Below are 24599 nucleotides of genomic sequence, written 5' to 3'. Positions count from 1 at the left end.
AGCTGTCTTTTGGAATTGACAACTCATTATAACTGATATCATAAGAGCTGTAGATTTTAAACATGAACACAGATGGATTGTCAAATTTTCCAGCTGGGACTTCAGTTGGAACAGACTTAATGGCTTGGATTTTGTGGCTGTAATGAAGAAGAAACTGTCAGCATTCGCCATCGCTCCAAACATGAAAATGACAGCAACCTCTGGCATCCGCAGTTAAACGCGGAAATTCAAAAGATGCTGTCAGTGATTCCCTACTCCTCCACAGGGTGATCTGTTGAAGTTCCCATAGATGGAAACCTTGTGAAATCACTTGAACTTCCACTTTGAAGCTATTAGTCTCGCTGTAAGAATCCTTGAAAAAGTTATGCTTGAATGAGGAACAACTGGGTTTTTTTTTGTAAATCGTGCACTGGGTTCAGAATTATTTAACCACCTCTCTGGCCCTGAGAAACTAATTTTATATTTGTGAAATATCAAATTTCACCACGATGATATTTCCAAAGGGATTTTAATACTTTTTTTAAAAAAAGTTAACCATTTTTCAGCTTCTACCTTAATCCGATGTATATGTCCCAATCTTTACTTCACGTTCTATAAAATGATTAAGCGAAGCACAATCAGTGCATTCTGCTTGCTCGTTTGCTGTGAAACCTCTTCAATGCAATTGGCTGCTTAGCCTGCTTAACGTCATCACTGTTGCTGAACACCTGAGATTCCCTATAGTTGGCACCAGAATCAAATAAACGTCGGGAAAAGTTAAATCTACGCTAGAGATGGCTCGACATTTGCGCAGCTGTCTTCAAGGTCAGTGCGAGCATCATCACTTGACCGCGAACTGCCAAATATCGTCAAGAAGGAGATTAGTGCCATCGAAACTCTAAAGTAGAAAGCAATGAAGAGCTGATTCTGGATGTCATAAATCTGACCTGACTTTAATTAATTTAAGACTATAAAAACAATTTACTCAAGTTGATCCTAAGGCAGCTGCACCTTCAGAGATTTGGGCAGCTATGACACGAAACCCAGATGGTTTGCAAGCTTCCCAACGATCTATGCTTGTCCCCATGCCCTCTTCACATACTTGAAGGAAATTATTAGTTAGAAGGCTGTATTGGAGAAATGAATGGCGCTGAAGGTCGATAAGTCCCCAGGACCTGATATTCTACATCCCAGAGTATTGAAAGAGGTAGCTATGGAGATAGTGAATGCATTGGTGATCATCTTCCAAAATTCTATAGATTCTGGAGTGGTTCCTGCAGATTGCAAGGCAGCAAATGTCACACCACTATTATGAAGGGAGGGAGCGAGAAAACAGGGAATTATAGACCTGTTAGTTTTACATCAGCCATTGGGAAAATGCTAGAATCTATTCTGAAGGATGTGATAAATGGACAATTGGATAATAAGAAGCTGATTGGGCATAGTCAACATGGATTTTTGAATGGGAAATCATGTTTGACAAACCTGTTGGGGAATTTTGAGGATGTTACCAACAGAATTCATAAAGGAGAGTCAGTGGATGTGGTATACTTGTATTTTCAGAAGGCTTTTGATAAAGTTCCTCACAGGAGGTTGGTTAGCAAAATTAAAGCACATGGGATAGGAGGTAATATACTGGCATGGATTAACAATTGGTTAACAGGTAGAAAGCAGAGAGTAGGAATAAACGGGTCATTCTCGCACTGGCAGGATGTGACCTGTGGGGTACCACAGGGATCAGTGCTTAGGCCCCAGCTGCTCAATACATATCGATGATTTGGATGTGGGGACCAAATGCAGTATTTACAAGTTCGCAGATGACACAAAACAAGGTGGGAATGTATGTTGTGAGGAAGATGCAAAGTGGCATCAAGGGGATTTGGAAAGACATAGTGGGTGGGCAAGAACGTGGCAAATGGAATATAATGTGGAAAAATGTGAGGTTATCCACTTTGGGAGGAGGAACAGATGTGCAGAGTATTTCTTAAGTGGTTAGAGATTAGAAAGTGTAGATGTACAAAAGAACCTGGGTATCCTCGTCAATTAGTCACTGAAAGCAAACATGTAGGTGCAGCAAGCAATTAAGGCTAATGGTTAAGTTAGCCTTCATCGCAAGAGGATTTGAGTACAGGAGTAGTGAAGTCTTGCTTCAATTGTATAGAACCTTGGTTAAACTGTACCTGGAGTACTGTGTGCAGTTTTGGTCCCCTTATCTTCGGAAGGATATTATTGCCATAGAGGAAGTGCAACCAAGGTTCACCAGACTTGTTCCCAGGATGGCGGGACAGTCCTACGAAGAGAGATTGGGGAAGCTGAAACTCTAGAGAAGACAGGCCCAAAGAATGAGAGGTGATCTCATTGAAACCTATAAAATACTTAAAGGGATAGACAGGGTAGATGCAGTTAAGATGTTTCCCCTGGGTGGGGAGTTTAGAACTGGGGACACAATTTTGAAATAAGGGGGACAGAGATGAGGAGAAATTTCTTTACTCAGAGGGTTGTGAATCTTTGGAATTCTCTACCCCAGAGGGCGGTGGAAGCTCAGTCATTGAGTATGTTTAAAGCAGAGATTAACTGATTTCTAAATACATTGGCATTTGGGGATATGAGGATAGTGTGGGAAAAAAGCATTGAATTGGATGATCAGCCATGATCACATTGAATGGCGGGGCAGGACCGATGGGCTGAATGGCCTACTCCTGATCCTATGTTCCTATACAGTACCCATTGGTGATATCATCCATAGATACAGGCTCAGCTTTCATATGCATGCCAATGATACTCAAATCTGCTCCTCTTACCATTTCTCTTGGCCTCCAGGTTTCTAGTCTGACATCAAGGCATAGATGAGTTGCAATATTTTTTTTAAATGAATATTTAAGCCATTATTTTCTGAGCCCCCGCCCTGTCAAGCTCCACTTTCTGACTATTCACTCAGGTTGAATCAGACAGCTTAAACCTATCTATGTACTATTTCCTGCCTTTATCCCTCCACTAGTGAAGCCCTGAACAATGTTTCTGTCACCTCCAGACTATTATGCCATTGCCCTCCTTGCCAATCTTCAACACTTCATAAACTTATCCAAAATGTAGCAATCTATATCCAACCTTGCACTAATACCTGCTCAATATTATTCTATCCTTGCTAACTTGGATTGGCTCTGTTCCAATGTAACTTTAAAACCCTTGTTCTCATCTTTCGTTTCACACCATCCTATTTGTTTGCAGCCACATTCTCCTGCACCCTTAGGTTCTGATGCTGACTTTTTATGCATCCTACCCACCCCTCGCAACACCATAGGTGATGGAATCTTCACCTAACTGAGCCAAACACTCAAAACTCCCTTCCTAAACCACGAAAAACCTGCTCAAACCCCATCTTTTTAAAGAAAAAATAGAAAATGCTGGAAACATTCAACAAGTCAGTCAGCATCTGCGGAGAGAACAAATGAGTTAATGTTTCAGGCGTAGGCTCATCTTTTTCACCAACCTTTGATCACCCATCCAAATATCTCCCATTATATATGTTCCTCTATCCACTTCCATTAAGAAGTGCCCAACGACTTTTTATCCACCATTCTTCCCTCACCTTCCCCAAATAAAGATAAATTATTGTTCAACAAGTCCTCTGCTGTTGCCTGGAAAATGGTAGTGCAAAGGGAGGGGGGAGGATGGACAAAAGACCAGGAAAAGAAATAGAACTGCAGAGATGGGACAGAGTGAAAATGGAGAGTCTGAAGTGGAGGACTTTAAGCTTAATATGTTGTTATGACAGGTCAGACGAATTAGGTTAACAAGAGCCAGGTATTTGCCAAATGGGACTTTACATAGGATAAACAGAAGAAAATTAATTGGAGCATAAGTAGACCATACAGCACGTGGAGACTGCTCTGCCATTCAATATGATGACCGATATTCGGCTCCAACTCCACTTCCCCCACCCATCCCCATATCCCCGAGACACCAAACATGTGTCGAACTCAGCCTTAAAGACATTAAATGATGAAACATGCACAATTCTTTGGGGCAGAGAATTCTAAAGATTCACAACTCAGAAGAAATTTCTCATCTCAGTCCTAAATGATCATCCCCTTATCCTAAGACTGTGCCCCCATGTTCTTGTTTTTCCAGCAGGGAGAAACAACCTTTCAGCATCTACCCTGTCAAGACCCTTCAGAATCTCTTATGTTTCAATGTGATCACCTCTATTACTTCGAAATTCTAGACTATAGGCCCAATTTAGTCAGCCTATCGTAAAACAATCTTCTCATCCCAGGGACCAATCTACTGAACCTTCGCTTTATGGCCTCCAATGCAAGTATATCTTCACTTAAATATGGAGATCAAAATTACACACAGTATTTTTGGTGTGGTCTCACCAAAGCCCTGCACAATTGTAGCAAGATTCCTTTATTCCTTTACTCCAATCCCCTTGCAATAAAGGCCAACATGTCATCTGCCCTCCTAATTGCTTGCGGTACCTGCATGCTAACTTTGTGTTCCTTATACCAATACACCATGTCCCTCTGAAATTCAACATCTACATGTTTCATGCATTTAATAAAAAAAATTCTGCTTACCTAGTCTTACAACCAAGTGAATAACCTCACACTTCCCCACATTATGCTCCATCTGCCATCTTGTTGCCCACTCACTTAACATATCCACATCAAAACGGTATGCAGATTGCAAGCTGAGTGTGGAGATTCGAATTTGGCGAGTGGCGAGGAGGTGCTCCATTTTTCTACTTTTTTAACCCTCCAGTATTTGGTTTTTGCTTCGGTGCGGTGGAAGGGACTGTTTGGTGATTACCTGGTAAGCTATTGTACCTGAAATCAATCATCTGTAAAATTAAGGTATGGCCTGTGGGAAGTCATGGACGCACCACATGTCCTAGTCAAACACATCTGCAGGAAGTGTCACCGGCTGCAGAAGCTTGAGCTCTGGGTTTTGGAACTCGAACAGCGGCTGGAGTTGCTGTTGTACATCCGTGGGGCGGAGGACTATGTAGATTGCACATTTAGGGAGGTGGTCACACCGCAGGTTAGAAGCATGCAGGCAGATAGGGAATGGGTGACCGCCAGGCAGTCTAAGAGAACCAGGCAGGTAGTACAGGAGTTCCCTGATATCTCACTTGCTAATCGGTTTTCCATTTTGGATTCTGGTGAGGGTGATGGTTCCTCAGAGGAATGCAGTCAGAGCAAAGTTTGCAGCACCACAGGTGGCTGAGCTGCACAGGAGGGGAGCAAGAAGAGTGGAAGAGCAGAAGTGATAGGGGATTCATTAGTTAGGGGAACAGACAGGCATTTCTGCAGCAGTAAACTTGACTCCAGGATGGTGTGTTGCCTCCCTGGTGCCGGGGCCAAGGATGTCATGGAGCGGCTACAGGGCATTCTTCTGGGGGAGGGTGAACAGCCAGAGGTCGTGGTCCACATTGGTACCAATGACATAGGTAAGAAGGGGGATGAGGTCCTGAAAGCAGATTTTAGGGAGCTAAGAAGGAGATTAAAAAGCAGGACTTCAAAAGCAGTAATCTCAGGATTACTCCTAGTCGCAAGTGCAGGTGAGCAAAGGAATAGGAGAATTCAGCGATTGAACAAGTGGCTGGAGAACTGGTGTAGGAGGGAGGGCATCAGATTTCTGAGACATTGGGACCGGTTCTGGGGCAGCTAGGACCTGTACAAGATGGACGGGTCGCATCTTAGCAGGACTGGGATGAAGATTATTGCAGAGAGATTTGCTAGTTCTGTTGGAGAGGGTTTAAACTAAATTGTCAAGGGGATGGGAACCTAAGAGGGAGCTCTGATTGAAGGGAAGCAAACTTGGTAACCTGTCAGGGGCGTGGGAACCGGGCGTAAGTATCAGAGAGGAATACCAAGGTGCACAGAATACAGAGGGAGATAGACAGCACAGGAGAAGGGAATAGTAAATTATTAGGTGGGGTCAAGGTAAGGGAGAAAGTAATCAAGTCTGAATCAGGGTTAATGTGCATGTACGTGAATGCACGAAGTATAGTTAATAAGACTGGTGAGGTACAGGTGCAGATTGCCATGTGGAAATATGATGGTGTAGCTATAACAGAGACCTGGCTCAGAGTAGGGCACAACTGGGTGTGAAATATTCCTGGATACAAGGTGTTCAGAACAGATAAGAAAGGGAAAAAAGCTGAAGGGGTGGCGTTATTGATTAAGGAGAGCATTGCAGTGCTGGACAAAAAGAAATGCCCCAGAGGGGTCGAGGACAGAATCAATTTGGCCAGAGCCAAGGAACAAGAAATGAGCAGTTACATTGCTTGGTGTTGTCTATCGGCCACCAGCTAGTGGGAAGGACGTGAAGGAACACATTTGCAAGGAAATTACAGAGAGGTGCAAAAATTATAGCGTAGTTATAACGGGGGACTTGAATTTTCCAAACATAGACTGAGATAACAGTAGTGTAAAGGGCAGTGAGGGGCAAGAGTTCTTAGAGTGGGCTCAGGAAAATTTTCTACAACAGTATGTTGCTAGTCCAATGAGAAAGGAGGCACTGCTAGTCCTGGTTCTTGGAAACGAGGTGGGCCGACTGGATCAAGTATCAGTAGGTGCGTATTTAGGGGATAGTGATCATTGTATCAGAAGGTTTATGCTGACTATGGAAAAGGACAAAGAGCAATCCAGAGCATGAGTAATTAACTGGGGGAAGTCCAACTTCAATGGGGGTAAGAATGGAGTTAGGGCGAATAAATTGGAGTCAAAAGCTGGCAGGAAAACCAGTAGATGAACAATGACCTACCTTCAAAGAGGAGATAGTTCAGGCACAGTCAAGGTATGTTCCCTCAAAAGGGGAAAAGTAGGGAAAACAAATCCAGAGCTCACTGGATGACAAAAGAGGTAGAGATTAAGATAAAGAAAAAGTGTGCTTAATACAGATGCCAGGTAGAAAATACTATTGAGAACCAGGCTGAATATAGAAGGTCCAGAGGGGAAGTGAAAAAGCAAATAAGAGAAGCAAAGAGAGAGCATGAAAAGAGACTGGCAGCCAGCATTAAAGGAAACCCCAAAGTTTTCCCTCGTTAAAGGTATAAATAGCAAACGGGTGGTAAAAGGAAGAGTGGGGCTGATTAGGGACCAGAAAGGGGATTTACACATGAAGGCAGAGGGCAGAGCTGAGGTATTAAATGAATACTTTGCATGTCTTTAGCAAGGAAGAAGATACAACCCAGGCAATGTTGAAAGAGGAGGTAAGTCAGACACTAGAGGGGTTAGAAATTGATAAAGAGTAAGTATTAGATAGGCTGTCTGTACTTAGTGGATAAAGCACCAGGACCAGATGAGATGCATCCAAGGATACTGAGGGAAGTGAGGGTGGAAATCACAGAGGCACCGGCCGTAAATTTTCAGTATTCCTTAGACTCGAGGGTAGTGCCAGAGGACTGGAGAGTTGCAAACGTTACACCCTTGTTCAAAAAAGGGTGTCAAGATAAGCCCAGCAACTACAGTTTAGCTACGGTGGTGGGAAAATGTCTAGAAAAAATAGTTCGGGACAAACTTAATAGTCACATGTACAAATGCAAGTTAATTAAGGAAAGCCAGCCTCAAATTCTTCAGGGAAAATCATGTTTAACTAACTTGGAGTTTTTTGAGGAGGTAACAGAGAGGATTGATGAGGGCAATGATGTTGATGTGGTGTACATGGACTTTCAAAAGACATCAGATGCAGTGTCACGCAGCAAACTTGTGAGCGAACTTGTTATTAATAGGGGCATAGAGTACAAGAGCAAGGAAGCTAAGTTGAACTTGTGTAAGACACTAGTTCGGCCTCAGCTGGAGTATTGCGTCCAGTTCCGGGCACCACACTTGAGGAAAGACGAGGGCATTGGAGAGAGTACAGAAAGATTCACGGGAATGGTTCCGGGGATGAGGAATTTCAGTGTGAAGATAGATTGGAGAAGTTAGGTCCGTTTTCTTTGGAGAAAAGGCGGCCGAGAAGGGATTTGATAGAGGTATTCAAAATCATGAGGGGTCTAGACAGAGTAGAAACTGTTCCCACTCGTAAAAGGATCAACAACGAAAAGGCACAGATTTAAAGTATTTGTTAAGAGAAGCAAAAGTGACATGAGGAAAAACTTTTTCACACAGCGAGTGGTTCAGATCTGGAATGCGCTGTCTGAAAGTGTGGTCGAGGCTGGTTCAATTGAAGCATTCAAAAGGGAATTAGACAGTTATATGGAAAGGAAGAATGTACAGGGTCATGGAACTGAGGGAATTGCTCTTTCAGAGAGCCAGTGCGGACACAATGGGCCAAATGGCCTCCTTCTGCACTGTAACGTTTCTGTGATTCTGTGATATCCCTTGGCAGCCTCTTTGTGTCCACCTCACAGCTTACATTCCCACCTAGCTTTGTATCATCAGCAAGCTTAGATACATGCTTCACAGTCACTAGTCTAAGTCATGAAAAAAGATTGTAAACAGCTGAAGCCCCAGCACTGATCCTTGCAGAACTCCACTAGTTAAAACCTGCCAACTTGAAAATGCCCCATTTGTCACTACTGTCAATCCTCTATCCATACAAATACATTACCCCCAACTCCATGAGCACTAACCTTGCATTTTCACCTTTTGTGTGGCACCTTATTGAATGCCTTTCGGAAATCCAAGTATACGACATCTATTGGCTCACCGTTATCTACCCTATAGGTTACATCCTCAAAATAACTAATACATTTGTCAAACAAGATTTCCCTTTCATAAAATCATGCTGACTCTGTCTGATTATATGATTTTCCAGGTGCATTGTTAAGACTTCCTAAATAAGATTCCAGCACTTTCCCGATGACTGATATCAGGCTAACTGGCCTGTAGTTCCCTGTTTTCTTTCTCCTTACTTTCTTGAATATCAGTGTTACATTTGTTAACTTTCAATCTGCTGGGACAGTTTCAGAATCCCGGGAATTTTGGAACATCATAAGCAGTGCATCCGCTATGTCTGTAGTTCTCTCTTTTAGAACCTCAAGACGTAGGCCAACAGATCCTGGGGATTTGTTAAATTTTAGTCCTTCAAGCTTCTCCAATACTTGATTCTCTTCTGATTAATTAACTTAATTTCCTCACTCTTCTTAGCCCCTTGGTTACCCTCTATTTCTGGTATGTAACTTCTGTCTTCTACTGTGAAGACAGACACAAAATATTTGTTTAATGCCTCTGCTATTTCTGCATTCCTAATGATAATTTCTACTGTTCCTGCGTCCAAGGGACCAACGTTTACTCTCTTCCTTTTTATATACTTACAAAAGCTCTTACAATCTGGTTTTATATTGTTGGATAGTTTGCTCATTCTATTTTTCCCTTATTACCTTTTTGGTGGCCCTTTGCTGGTTTCCAAAACACTTCCAATCCTTACAATTATAACTATTCTTTGCAAGATTATAAGCCTCTTCCTTTAATCTATTATCCTTACCCTCCTTAAGCAAGCCACGGATGGCTCTTTCTTACTGAAATTTTGTTTTTAATAGAATATATTTTTGTTGAACATTTTGAACAGTTTCTTTCAATGTTTCCCACTGTTTATTTACCATCATCACCTTTAGTCTATTTACTCAATCAACCTTAGCCAGCTCTCCCCTCATACTTATGCTATTGGCTTCAAGTTTAAGATACTTAAACTTGGCATATGTCATTTTCAAAATTAATATGGAATTCAACTGCATTATCACCATTTCCCAGCAGATATTTTACTATGAGATTACTAATTAACCCAGCCTCAGTATACGATACTAGATCTAAAATAGCCTTACCCCTAGTTAGTTAGACAACATACTGCTCCAGGAAACACAAAAGTATTCTACAAACTCATCTTCCAGACTTTGCCAATCTGATTGGTCCAGTCTATATGACAATTGAACTCACCCATAGTTATTACATTGTCTTTGTTGCATGCTCTAGTAAGTTCTTGTTCAGTGCTCTGTCCAATGGAATAACTATTGTTAAGGGACCGATAAAGAGTCAGCGTTTTCTGACTCTTGCTATTCCTAATCTCCACCCATAATTCCACTACCTGATCGTCCAAGCCAAGATCCTTTTGCACTCATGTCCTTATGTCATCCTTCACTATCAGGGCTACTCCTCCTCCTCTGCCATTCTGTCTGTCTTTTTGAAATGTTGTGTACCCTTGAATATTTATTTCCCCAAACTTCGTCACCTTGCAACCATGGCTCTGCAATGGCAATTAGCTCTAAACCATTTATTTCTATTTGTGCCACTATCTCATCTATCTTATTGCGGATGCATTGTGCAAATCAAAAGTCTTGTTTTTATTAAAACTACTATTCCCTGCAGAGACTTTACTCGCTGATGCACTATTACCATTAAACTCTCTGGCCCTTCCTGTCACATTCTGCTTGTCTTCACCCCATTGCTACATTGTTCTACTGCCTCAACTTTTCTCTTTGGATTTCTAATTCTCCTTTCACCTGAATCCTTTCCTCCCTGTTAAAGCCCTATCCACAACCCTAGTTATACAATTCGCCTGGACACAAATCCCAGCTTGGTTTTAGTGGAGCCCATCCCAAGGGAACGTCTTCCTCTTTCCTGAGTACTGGTGCCAGTGCCCTATGAATCGAAACCCCTTCTTCCAAACCACTCTTTGAGCCACATGCTTAATTCTCTAATTTGCTGGACCATGTGCCAAATAGTGTTTGGTTCAGCTAACAATCTAGAGATCATGACCTTCGAGGCTCTGCATTTTAATTTGGACCCTAACTCCTCAAACTCTTTAAGCAAATCATTCCTTGTTCTACCTGTGCAGTTGGTTCCTACATGGACCATGACAACCAGATCCTCCCCCTCCAAGTTTGTCTCCAGCTGCGAGATGTCCTTAACAGTGGCATCGGACAGGCAACAAAACCTTCGAAGCTCCCAGTCACGGCTGCCAATAACAGTATCTACTCCCCTTACTATATTGGCCCCCATCACTCCCCTCCCACCCCCCGCACTTGAGTGACTTCCTGCACCATGGTCAGTTTGCACACCCACCCTGCAGTCCTTGTTCTCATCCACAGGGAGCAAGCACCTCGTACCTGTTGGTCAAAGTCAAGGGCTGAAGCTCCTCCATCACTACATGCTGGATCCCCATACCTGCCTGACTCGCAGTCACAGCCTCCCATAACTGACAACTGACCAACTCTGACCTAAGGGGTGTGACTGCCTTCCGGAACAAAGTGTCCCGGTAACTGTAATATTACTTGTTTCGTTGATATGTGAACTATCGTACGACTCACAGGACTACAAGTAATATCCAAAAAAAGTTTTTTTTTATTGTACTTTAACAAGAACATATATATGCAGTTACTGCATGAGCCACATCTAAACATAACTCATTCTGTTGGGTTACACCCACAACTCCCTAGCCATGTGACACATTACTTCCTCCCGTGACCTTCACTTGCAGCTTAAGGTGGTCCGCTTTTAAGGTCGTTCCACAACAGCCCTTTTTTTCCCCCAAAGATAAAACATGGACAATAAAGAATCATGTTGCAGTTCAGAATAACTATAACATGATAAAAACAAAACATTATTTTCAAGTGAGTAAAATATAAAGGAAGTTTGCTTATTGGTCCTGATCTTGTTATGGTGGACTTCTTCCCAGAGCTGAGTTCGTCTTGGTGTCTCAGACTCTAGTTGGCATGTTCTTCCTCTGTGCTCGTAGCCTCTGTACGTTCATCTTCAGACTTTGTCTTTGAATGTGTCAGCAATGCCACAGGTAGTGTTGACATACAGTTCTCTGAGTTGACTTTGTTCCATCTGAAAATCACACCACTGGGTGTCTGGACCTTGTATGATCTGGGCTGGTCGCATATCCTAGCAACCTCTGCAGGAGACCAAGTTTCCGATGAATGATTGACGACTCTGACCTTCTGTCCTACTCGCAATCGAACTAATTCCAGTCCCGCTTGCCTGTCATACGATGCTTTCATCTTCCCTCGTTTAAAAAGCTTAGAAAAATTATGACTGGCAACACCACCAATCACTGGCAATGCCTCTGGCCTCCATGTACTTGCTGAAATGAACTGAAGCCCAAAGAGAGAGAGAGCCAGTCATATCGCAAAGTTATCATTCCAATGCACTTGATGGGAGAACCATTGTAGGCAGTCAGCCTGGCCCTGGTGGGTTACACCATAGATTCCAATTTCTTTAAGTATATGTCCTTCAGTATGTGGATGGGCAGAATATTTGCACTTGCTCCGGTGTCTATTTTTACTCTGAGCTTATGCTCGCCACTCTTCTGCAGACATAGAAACATAGAAAATAGGAGCAGAAACAGGCCATTCGGCCCTTCGAGTCTGCTCTGCCATTCATTATGATTTTGGTTGATCATCCAACTCAGTAACCTGTTTCTGCTTTCCCCCCATATCCTCTGATCCCTTTAAACCCAAGAGCTATATCTAACTCCTTCTTGAAAACATACAATGTTTTGGCCTCAACTGCTTTCTGTGGTAGCGAATTCCACAGGCTCACCACTCTCTGGGTGAAGAAATTTCTCCTCATCTCAGTCCTGAATGGTTTACCCCGTATCCTTAGACTATAACCCCTGCTTCTGGACTCCCCCACCATTGGGAACATCCTTCCTGCATCTACCCTATCAAGTCATGTCAGAATTTCATAGGTTTCTATGAGATCCCCCCTCACTCTTCTGAACTCCAGCGAATATAATCCTAACTGACTCAATCTCGCCTCACACGTCAGTCCCGCCATCCCAGGAATCAGTCTGGTAAACCTTCGCTGTACTCCCTCTAAGGCAAGAACATCCTTCCTCAGATAAGGGGACCAAAACGGCACACAATATTCCAGGTGTGGCCTCACCAAAGCCCTGTATAATTGCAGCAAAACATCCCTGTACTCGAATCCTCTCGCTATGAAGGCCAACATACCATTTGCCTTTTTAACCGCCTGCCGTACCTGCATGCTTACCTTCAGCAACTGGTGTAAGAGAACACCCAGGTCTCGCTACATATTCCCCGCTCTCAGTTTATAGCCGTTCAGATAATAATCTGCCTTCCTGTTTTTGCTACCAAAGTGGATAACCTCACATTTATCCACATTAAACTGCATCTGCCATGCATTTGCCCACTCACTCAGCTTGTCCAAATCACCCTGAAGCATCCTCCTCACAACTCACCCTCCCACCCAGTTTTGTGTCATCTGCAAATTTGGAGATACTATATTTAGTTCCCTCATCTAAATCATTAATATATATTGTGAATAGCTGGTGTCCTAGCACCGATCCCTGCGGTACCCCACTAGTCACTGCCTGCCATTCGGAAAAAGACCCATTTATTCCTACTCTTTGGTTTCCTGTCTGCCAACCAATTTTCTATCCATCGCAATACACTACCCCCAATCCCATGTGCTTTAATTTTACACGTTAATCTCTTACGTGCAACTTTGTCGAAAGCCTTCTGAAAGTCCAAATAAACCATATCCACTGGCTCCCTCTCATCAACTCTACTAGTTACATCCTCGAAGAATTCTAGTAGATTTGTCAAGCAGGATTTCCCTTTCGTAAATCCATGCTGACTCTGTCCGATTCTACCACTGTTCTCCAAGTGCTCTGCTATAAAATCTTTGATAATGGACTCTAGAATAGACATATAATCCCGACCATGGAGAATGCCTCCGATTGCGTGATAGCATTGACATGCTGATCCGAATTAACTATGTGAAATGCTTGCTCGCTATTCGCACGAGTGCATTATTCACCAGTGACCCCTGATAATCTGTCTCTCTGCTGATCTGATGTACCTGCTTGAGCTTTTGTTGTGCATTGGCATACCTTTTGTTGCATTTGCCATCCTGTCTTGCAGACTTTCACTCTGCATGTGATCTGCCACCATTCCTGTATGCAGTATCAGAGCTCAGCCTTCCACACAGCCTTACCCAATGTCCACACACGCCCCAAGCTCTGTACTCGTCCTGGTAGGATGGACAACTGCAAATTGGGTACGTCAGGCCACTACTGCCACAAAGCTTAGTATACATTTGAGACTTGGTTACCATACCAATTGTTGTAGCCGCCCACAACGCTGGTAATTGTTGGCACTCAAATTTCCATCCATCATCAAGTAGTGCATCAATGCTGTACCCTTTGTTCATTTCTAGAAAGTCTTTTTGAAAGGCCTCTAGTGGGGTAGACGTGAATATAATTCGTTCCGACAATTTGATATCTGCAAAGTCTCAATATTGAGCTTTGACTCAGCACCTGGCAACAAACTGGTCAATGGATTCAACTTGCCTTTGCCATTAGGTCATAAGCTCAAGTCTATGCACACGGAAATTTACCTTCACCCTCATTTGCTGCTCCAGGAACGTCCATAACCTTCTAGGGTCCTTCTGATCCTCAGCTGACAATCTTGTTGTATTGATCCATTGCAGACCCTTGTTGCCCATTGCGATCTTAATCTTGATAGCTGGTTTCTCTGGTTTGCTCACTTCTTGATCTAGGAAACAGTTCCATTCACAATCGAAACAATTTAAATTCAGACACTATGTCCAACACTTTCCAATATAACTGGATATCTGAAAGCCGTTGTCTTAATGATTCCATTTAAGAAATATAAATACAGGACTTTTTACAGGTTTTCTTTTTCACGGGCACACTTTTCTTCTTGTTCAGACAGATTATTTTTCAGCAGGCATGCCCTTTAAGAGTGAGACTTCATCCTTTTGTTTTAAAGACAGAGCGCAGCTCTTTGTTTGCAAAGCTGGTCATTTTTTTTTGAACTGTGAGCTGTTTAAATGAGGTTTTTTTCTATAGCTAGCTGCAGCTTGCAGTACTGCAACTGACACAGCCAGCCTTTGCTTTTTTCTGGATCTCCATTGGCGCTGTTGTGTTCTTCCTGCTCTTTTTGGCTTAGGCCCCGCCCACAAAGCAAAAAAAAAGGGAAAACAAATAGTAATGGTTTCAGCTACCGCTTTTCAATTTTTTCGGATTAGTTAAGAGTTCCCACTCCTGAAAAATTGCCCACTGTACTGAGTTTCAACACCTTTCGGGGTCCTGTCTGTAGTCCTAGCTCGCTGCATTATTGTGAGCCCTTCTGCCAGCTGCACTCCAGTTGGCAATTAGCTGTTCCTTGTTCTTAGTCTATTCTTCAGAAAAAAGACATTCCACGATGTATTTGGTGATCTTCATAAAAAATATATCCCACACGTTACCACCATGTAATATAACTTGTTCCTTTTATATATGAACTATTGTAAGACCCACAGGCCTACAAGTAATATCCAAAGGAAATGTGGGTTACTATAATTTAACTCGAACACATATACACACACAAACAGTTACTGCACAAGCCACATCTAAACACATCTCATTGTGTCAGGCTATACCCACAACTCCGTGGTCATATGACACGACTTCACTTCCTTCAGTGACCTTCACTTACAGCTTCTTAAGGTGGTTTGCTCTTACGATTGTCCCACATTAGTAGCTTTTCCCCTCCCTGATGCCCCGCAATGTCTGCAACTCAGAATACAGCACAGCAACTCAGCAACACTTACCGCAGATATGGTTGTCCAGGACTTCAACGTAATCCACAGATTTCCACATGTTGCAGTCATGGCTCACCACCAGCCCTGCCATGTGTCTAACCTTATTTATTTAGCTAACTAAATTAACTAATTGACTAAAGTAATACTAAGTTGCAGACTCCTAGCTTGCAGACAAAAGAACGCGCACCAGCTACTGGAGGTAGCAAAAAGGTATAAAAAGTAGCACTTCCTTCCCCCTCTGGACTGAATTCCCACCTGCACCAAATTCCTGACTTAGCACTCGGTTCATGAAACACTGTCTTCAAATCACTCTGTGCTTCTTCACTCTAACATTACTGTCACTGCATTGTAGATAATACAACTGTCATCATCTCAGCTTTGGAATAAACCATCCCATCATTAAGCTAGTTATTAAGTCAACCAGCAATAAATTATATAGCTGCTCTTCCACTTTTGGGCGTCACTGCCCTTAGTATGTGCATATTTTTGACTTCCATGGCTCCAACTGCTCGTGACCATCTAAATAATTTTCACAGAACATTCAAGATAGATTATGCTACATGACAAACTCTGTACCCTCGTACTGATTTCATCCCACACTCCAGGCAGTTTGAGGCTGAACCAGACTGTCCAAAACCTGCTGTCCTATTGTGCCACATGAGCTTTCAACTCCATATCACAATACTGTCTACTTCCTCTAATATTGGCTGCTACCACCCTAACTTCAGCCAATTTGCTGCTGAAGCCTTTGTCCACATCTTTGTCACCATATTCGACTATCCCAATCCGCTCCTTGCCAAGCTCCGATACTTCACCCTCAAACTTCAGCTCTTCCAAAAGACTGCTGCTGATAGCTAATCCCGCACCAAGTCTCGCTCACCTGCCCTCAGTCCTTGCCGAACTATCGCCCGATTCTTCTGATGCCTCGAATTTAAAATTCCCCTTGCACTGAAGTCTCTTCATGGCCTTGCTCTCTCAATCTCTGTAATCTCCTCCAGCCCAACCCAAAAGTCTCCATTGTCTGACACTGGCCTCTTGGACATCTTCCCCACCTTCCTCCCCTCACTGGCAGCTATTGCTTCAGCCCACTCAGCCTCACACTTTGAAATTCCCTCCTTAAACCCTGCTCCATCTCTACCTCGCTTTCCTTTAAGACCCTCCTTAAAACTCACTTCTTTGACCACTCTTTTGGTCACCCCATCGAATATCTCCTGGTTTGACTTGCAATTTTTTAAATTCACACCACTGTGAAGCACTTTAGGATATTTTTGTACGTTAATTGTGTTTTATAACTTCATCCTATTCTCATAACACAATGTGCCACCAAAATTACATGCTACAAAATGGAACAAGCAGCAAACAGGATGCAATAGGTTGTGTAGTTTATTTTGCATCCTGCATCTAGCCATCAGCAAGGCTCCACTGGCAGTCTTCAAAAATCTGCTTATGCCTTTTCAAGCAGCATAGTTATCAACCAAGGTCAGATAAAATTTGTCACATGACTACCATATTGGACCACATCAATTCCATGCTATCAAACTATGAACTATTAAGTAATACAGAGCAAGAAAAAAATACTTTAATTAGTTTCAAGTGAGCAAGGAAAACATCATATCTCTAATGAATAAGTTGACTGAAATCCCTCCGCTATTATGACAGGTGGTATTGAACACATCTACTGACTGGAAACACATTTTTAAACATAGTTAGCAACTAATGTCTTTGGGTCATAGATACACGAGAGCCACTCGTAAAAAATCTCAAGCTGAATATGATTCTCAAGATAATGACAGCCGCACCTATTATAATACACAACCAAGTCATTGCAAAATCAACCAAAGACAAATGATATCCCTCTATGTGTGCGTTAGATGTCAACATTATAAAAAAAATTATAGTTTTAAATTTGACAATATTACTGCTGCTTTTGCTACTTACCATTTTCCTTTTTCGTCAGCAGGTACAATAGGTGACATATATAGGGACACTGGAAAGGAAAAAAAAGAGTCAGAATCACAGATCAAAAAGTTGAAGATAAACATTTTGATGTGAATGATTTTACATAAAAAGCTGAAAAACTCTACAGTTTTATGAGTTTTCTGAGCACATTATTTGAGTAGCTTTCATTACAGGTGGTGAATAAATTTCGTTACCAGTGGTTTATTCATTCACAACGGCACAGTGGTTAGCACCGCAGCCTCACAGCTCCAGCAACCCGGGTTCGGTTCTGGGTACTGCCTGTGCGGAGTTTGCAAGTTCTCCCTGTGACCGTGTGGGTTTCCTCTGGGTGCTCCGGTTTCCTCCCGTTTCCTCCCACATGCCAAAGACTTGCGGGTTGATAGGTAAATTGGCCATTGCACAAAATTGTCCCTAGCCTAGGTAGGTGGTAGGAGAATTGAGGGAAGGTGGGGATGTGAGAGGGAAAAATGGGATTAATGTAGGATTAGTATAAATGGATGGTTGATGGTCGGCGCGGACTCGGCGAGCCGAAGGGCCTGTTTCGGTGCTGTATCTCTCTTTGACTCACTACTAAGTTGTGTGGCACATCACAAACAAGCTAACGTGTTTCTGAAAATTCTTAATAATTTTAAGCTCTTTGAAAACAAATAGAACTGTAACTGGGTGTTGACAGCACAAGTTACTTAATCATGCCCCTTGCATTTAGAAGCTTGAGTCGAGATTTAATCAAGGTATTTCAAATAATAAAATAAGGATTCAATACGTTAGATATGGAGAAACTATTTCCTCTGGTGGGCAAGTCTAGAAGAAGAGGGCATTCTCTTAAAATTAGAGCTGAGCCATTTAGGAATTCAATTAGGAAGCACTGTCGCCACATAAAGGGTGGTGGAAATGTGGAACTCTTGTCGCCAGCAAGGTTGTGAAATTTTCAAGACTGAGAATGATAAATTTTTATTGGGCAAGGTAACCAAGGGATATGGAGTAAAGACAGACAAATAAAATTCAGGTACAGATCAGCCAAGATCTAACCGAAAGGCTGAATGGCCTCCTCCTGCTGCTACATTCCACAGTAGCTCTTTTCAACCTTGGTAGTGTCTTGCATTATAGATATTGTAACGTTAAAGAAAAAAAGTGCCCTCTCGCAACTATACAAAGCCAACAGCTGGTGACTGAATTTAACTTTAGCCAGTTATCAGGCTACAGATCCACTCTCCTTGCTTATCCCTTCGTTACATCTACTGCAATACAGCACATATTTTATCTTATCAGGAACAATTTGTAGCATTTCTTACCAACTTGTCATTCTGAAGATAGAAGAAAATGATGCCATACAATGAACGTAACTGCTTCTTTGAGTTCAAAAGATCAAACACGGTTAACAACCATCTGATAAACAGCACCTGCAAAGCAGAGAAAGCAACTTTCGATCAGAGTGTGTTTAGGTTGTATGTCAACTGTGTGCTGCCCCTCTCTATGTGTTGTCACGCTCACACATGGAGAAATTATGAACTATATAATGAACTTATATAACAAACCCAAAACGGGCACTTTTCCTGAAAAACAAGATGGAGTCAAGAGGTCAATACATGGAAACTACAAGAATCCTGAGTTAATCTTCATGTCTGGTCCAGCCTTGGAGAAGGCATTAAAATGTAAATGACTCATTCTGTGTTAATGGCTACCTCCCTTAAACAAATTGGGTCAACAATGGCACGGCAAGCATGGTGTCTCCAAATTCAAACTCAAATGAACGGATGTGAAAAAACTTCACTATCAAAATGGAATGATAATGGGTGACACCCAGACCTCACTGTTGGCCCCACTATCAGACACCATGTATGAGGACAATGGTAAAGAGAAACCATGGTCACATGACAGAAGCCTGGGGTCCGATAAGGAGCTTAATAAAACGATGTGCTGGGCAGATAAAGGCAGAATCAGAGAGAGAGTAATTCCATCTGCTCCATCAGAAGGAGGAGGATCCTGCCTAGAACACAATCTTTAAACTACAAGTATGCAGTGACTGGAAGTGGCCTTAAAACCCATATGGTAGAAATTGTACCAGGGTTTTCAACACTGACTGATATTCAACAAAACACAGTTCAATGTCTGCAACAATGCATTCAACCTCCTAAAACCTTCCAAGTTTTGTCTTCAGTGAACCAGGAAAAAAAAGGAAAACATACCTACTCCGTTTTTTCAAAATCTTGAACCCCGGGGTACAACGCAAGGTTTACAGCGGTGTTACAACCAGATGAGAAAGGTGTCTAGTGATGTTACTATCTTCACCTGGTTTTATCATAACAGTGTTTAATTTTAAACACACTGTGTTTTGAGCTCCCACTTTGTGAATCCTTGCTCACATCTTTCCAATTATATGGCAAAGAAATGAGCACAAAAGATTTCTTTGGTTTGAAGAGGATAGATGAAATGTATTAAAACTTAAGCTCTAATATGGTTCATACCTACGGATATATGAGGCACCCACACGCAATATAAACATGCAGATAGGGACAGAGAACAGGAAAGGAAAATATAGTAGAGAGAGATTTGAGACAATATCTTGTTACGGTGCTTCGATCTCACTGTAGTCCTTTTGTAAGTAGTCTTGCTTTTCGTTGGGGCCCAATAGTCTTCGAAAAACCTTATTCACATAGGAAACTTTTCTCTGAGTTTCGCGTGTTTTCACAAGATCCAGTTCCGTGGGAAGGAGATGGAGGCAGGCAAACAGGAGAGGAGATAATTCTTGCTTCAGTTCCAGGAGAAATCTGCACTCCTTGAGCACACGGCTTTGTCTGAATTCAAATCCTTTGTTGGAAGTTCACATTCTCTGCAAAAGCCAATTAGTCATTTGACGAAAACTGGTCTGACCGTTTGTGTACTGGGGAAGCAATGACTGGGTCCCCATTGTTCCAACACTGCTAGTACTATACAAATGTCCTCCCAGTAAGGGTCTTGCAATTTAAAGTTTTAATGTTCATGTGGCGAAATAATGTGTGCCTCAGTCTTGGCAGGTGTGGGGGTTTGCCTGACAGTGGACTCTTAAAAATCAGACCTTAATGCATGTTATCTATTAATTTCAATTTTTTCATGTGTGTGTGTGTCTATGTGTGTGTGAAGTTGCGAATATTTGTTTATCTTTTTCTTTAAACCTACAAGAAAATCTGTCATTTATCTGTTTGTTGACCATTAAAACACTCAGGGGTTAAAAATGCTGCCTTCGGTAGGTTGAGAGGGGAGAAAGGGAAACCACCCCCATCATTTCCCACCTGTCTTTAACAGTGCTGGTAGTCATACCACCCTTCCCCAAAAGTGCTATTATTGTTGCCTGTCAACAATAAGCCAATCTGTGCGCTGCTCTACCATGCTTCAGCCTATTCTCTTCTGCAGGGACACTGCAAACCCATCTGGAAAAATGAGTCCTCATCTTCTGTACATGCATACAAGTCTGGATGACCTTTTTCGAAACTTGCCTCAAGTAAAACAGAGGTATAATGGCGATGGGCCCAGGAGAGCAAAACAAATTAGATTCAACAAGCCAGGAAACAAATGCTCTCAGATTTCTGTTTCACAGTGCTCATTCCTCATGCATTTAGCCATCGAAACAAGGTTAGCCAGGCCATTTAAATTTACAAAGGCCGCTGAATTTGTTGAGCCTTGTTCTTGCTGTGAAGAACACAACATTAAAACACTTTAAGGTTCAAGAAAGTGAATGGTCAGCACCAGGAATATAAACCTCATTTATTTTCCAGACTCTATGAAATGGTGATGGCCCTGCCTTGTGTTCCAGATTTTCTATTCACCTTAAGGGCAATACTGTTTCATTGACCAAACAGCAGGGGTAAACCTATTTTCATTCAAATACATACTATATTGTCTCAGCTCTTATAATTATTAGAAGCTGTATCTGTTTGGTGCGTGTCTTAACTTCTGACTTCTACACATCCTGCTCCCAGAACTAATGCTGCTTGGCAATTGACCATTTGCAGGCACGCAAGAATTGCTGTTTTTTCCATCCCTGTAGAGATATGACCACTCACTGACCATCTCCAAGGCAACTCCTTCCTACACTCCCAAACTCCAGGCCTCCTGTCTTTTGTGCTCACCAACCTTCAGACCCCATACCCTGATCACAGAATGACCAATGTCCCCAGATCCTTAAACGTGCCTCAATACTTTGAAATCTAAAGTTGCTTCTCAATGATCCATGCAATGCTCCGGGAAACTACTTTCCAATATTTCCAGAACTCCTCTCCTCTTCCCATATTCCCACACACCAGAACCTCCTTCAATTTACTGCTGGTACCCAAAATCCATCTCAGTGCCAAATTCCAGAACCAAATTCCAAAAGAAAGAGGGAAAAAAAATGGAAAAAAGAAAAAAAAAAACAGAACTTGCATTTCTAGAGTGTCTTTCATGACCTCAGAACGTCCCAAAGCTCTATATAGGTAATGAACTACTCTAAAGTGTAGGCCCCGTTTAAGGCAAGAAACAGGGCAGCCAATTTGCACATAGCAAGGTCCCTCAAACAGCATGACTGTTGGTTTGAAATTACAGATAGGGTATAAACCAGATGAAAGTCTTCAAGAAATGCATGATGTTCAGACAATTATGTAGATATCCTCTACTGCAGGCCCAGCACAGCTAATGCCTAGAGACCAGAGTCCTGAAGCAGGCACTCCTTCCCTCATTAAGAATGTGAAATCAAAGGGTTTTGCATCATCGCAATTCTCTACCAAGGAGAGGTGTGGATGCTCACTGAGAATGTTCAAGACAGAGGTCAAAAGATTTTTGAGGATTAAGGGAATTAAGGGATATGGGTACAGAACAGGAAGGTGGAGATGAGGTAGATCAGTCATGAACTTGCTAATGGCGGAGCACGCTCAGTGTATCAAAACGGCCTATTCCAGCTCCTGTTTATATTTTTGTTATTTTCTACTCTGACTCACCTGAACGTTGATGGTCGGCTTCCTTGTACACATCCAGGAGATAGCTTTTGTCACTGCACTTTCAGGGACCACGGAAGCAGGAATAAGGCATTTTAGGAGGCGTGTATTAAATCGGTCAACTGTGAACATGAACATGCAAATCATTAGCAGTGTAATATTTTATTTTGGTGAAAAGGGGAAATTTTTGTGAAAAATAAAAATATTGTGCACTTTACAAAACAAAAGGCTAATTTGAAACCGAACTGCAAAAGTTTGCAAAGTACAAATATACACACTGCCATACTTACCATTATTGATGTCAACAGAATAGCCTTACATGAAGGTTTCCATGACAGCATTAAATTAATATTTATGAAAAATAAATTCCTAGAAAGGCCATTATATTCCCCAATTTTGGAGAGCAGCTCATTTCCCTTTTAAACAGTAATAGCAACAGCTCTACATCAAAAAGATCCTTTACCTAGTCTGGCACTCATAGCCACATCCAGAAGTGCCTCAATTACATCTGGAAGCAAGCCTTTCTCAAAAGCAATGCCTTCAATGGTGTCCAGATGAAGATTTCCATTTGATGGGGTTCGTTCCTTCACTGAACAAAAAAAAAAAGTGGTTAATGCACGAACCACGCATTTATATACACACACACACACAGTTAGACCAAATGCTGTCTCACTCAGTCTCTATATAGTCACACTTTCCAGCTTGGGCTTGGCAGGTGCTGGTGACTAATCACCAATCACGAACAGGGTGTCTTGAAAAATGTTCCTCTCCTTAACTCAGAAGTTGCATAGTCAACTACAGCAATCCAATTGCTGATGCATCTCGTGTCAGATAACTCAGCACAGTCTTCCAAGCAACCCTGCAACATTCTGGTCTGTATAGCTCAGATCTACGCCAGGTGAACCCTTTTTAACACAAGGCCACTGGAAGCATCACTCATTCACCTGAAACATTCCAATGAAATTTATGAGGTGCACATCCATTGGGATTGAAGTCTTCTGCTACTTCATGCAAAGGATAAAACAGGTTACCACAACCTGATGGCATAGCTCATGCACCAATTGTAACATATTGTCATCAGCCAGGGCAGAATAGACCAAATAATTTTTTTTAAATGGAAAGAAAATCTTGTATATTGTGCCTATTACAACCTCAGGATGACCTAAAGTGCCTCACAGCCAATGGAATATTTCTTGGTAAAATAGTAAGATGAAAGGAAGAACGTGAGAGTGTTTTTGATCATTGCATGTGCTTTACTTCCTTGGTTAGCTAAAAAAATGGTGTGTAGCCCAGGTACAAACATCAGACTTCAGCACCAGTAACATTGCACAGAGAGAAGAGCTGTCATCAGGATTAGCTCAACCAACTAGTACAACTGTTCCAGGCCAGCAGAAGAAAGCAAGCCCAAACAATAATGATTAGCTCCAACAGGACACATCATGGCAAAGGAAAAGCAGCATCAGTTGGGGTCCGATATATCTTGCACAAGTCAACATTCTCAGCAATCACTGATGAAGTCAAATTTACATGCAAAAACTGAACAAAAACCTATAGCAAAAGGAGAGGGTGTTAATTGACAGAAAACTGAACCGCCTGGCCCCCAAGCACAAACATGACAAAAAACAGTGGGTTGCACAGTAGAAACAAACTAAAATAAACACAAAAATGAAAAAATAACTTCCCCTCCCGTCAGCATGCCGAAGGGATCGGTCCCTCCGCGACATCCTGGTCCACTCCTCTATTATCCCCACCACCTCGTCCCCTTCCCCTGCAATTGCAGGAGGTGTAATACCTGCCCATTTACCTCCTCTCTCCTCACTATCCAAGGCCCCAAACACTCCTTTCAGGTGAAGCAGCGATTTACTTGTACTTCTTTCAATTTAGCATACTGTATTCACTGCTCACAATGTGGTCTCCTCAACATCGGGGAGACCAAACGCAGACTGGGTGACCGCTTTGCGGAATACCTCCACTCAGTCCGAAAGCATGATCCCAAGCTTCTGGTTGCTGGCCATTTCAACACTACCCCCCCGCATCTCTGTCTTGGGATTGCTGTAGTGTTACAATCAAAGATCAACGCAAGCTCGAGGAACAGCATCTCATTTACCTGTTAGGCACGCTACAGCCTGCTGGACTGAACGTTGAGTTCAATAATTTCAGAGCATGACTTTTTATTTTTCATTACTTTTTCTTT

At 42.3% G+C, this 24599-nt stretch overlaps 1 protein-coding gene across 2 annotated transcripts in view; it reads right to left on the bottom strand.

The window, feature by feature from the left end:
• cenpi (centromere protein I) overlaps positions 1-24599 on the bottom strand; it is a 148617-nt gene that overhangs the window by 101697 nt on the left and 22321 nt on the right. For both annotated transcript variants that reach the window (XM_068047499.1, XM_068047500.1), the window contains exons 2-5: positions 22869-22994; positions 22409-22527; positions 18752-18859; positions 17439-17487 (exon numbers count right to left, since the gene is read on the bottom strand). In XM_068047499.1, coding sequence (XP_067903600.1) covers positions 17439-17487; positions 18752-18859; positions 22409-22527; positions 22869-22994 — 402 coding nt within the window. The remainder of the gene's footprint in view (positions 1-17438; positions 17488-18751; positions 18860-22408; positions 22528-22868; positions 22995-24599) is intronic.

This window comes from Heterodontus francisci, chromosome 15 (genome assembly GCF_036365525.1).
Source record: "Heterodontus francisci isolate sHetFra1 chromosome 15, sHetFra1.hap1, whole genome shotgun sequence".
In the NCBI taxonomy this organism is placed as follows: domain Eukaryota; kingdom Metazoa; phylum Chordata; class Chondrichthyes; order Heterodontiformes; family Heterodontidae; genus Heterodontus; species Heterodontus francisci.
The sequence above is the reverse complement of the archived record's forward strand: the minus strand, read 5'-3'. Positions and strand labels throughout refer to the sequence as shown.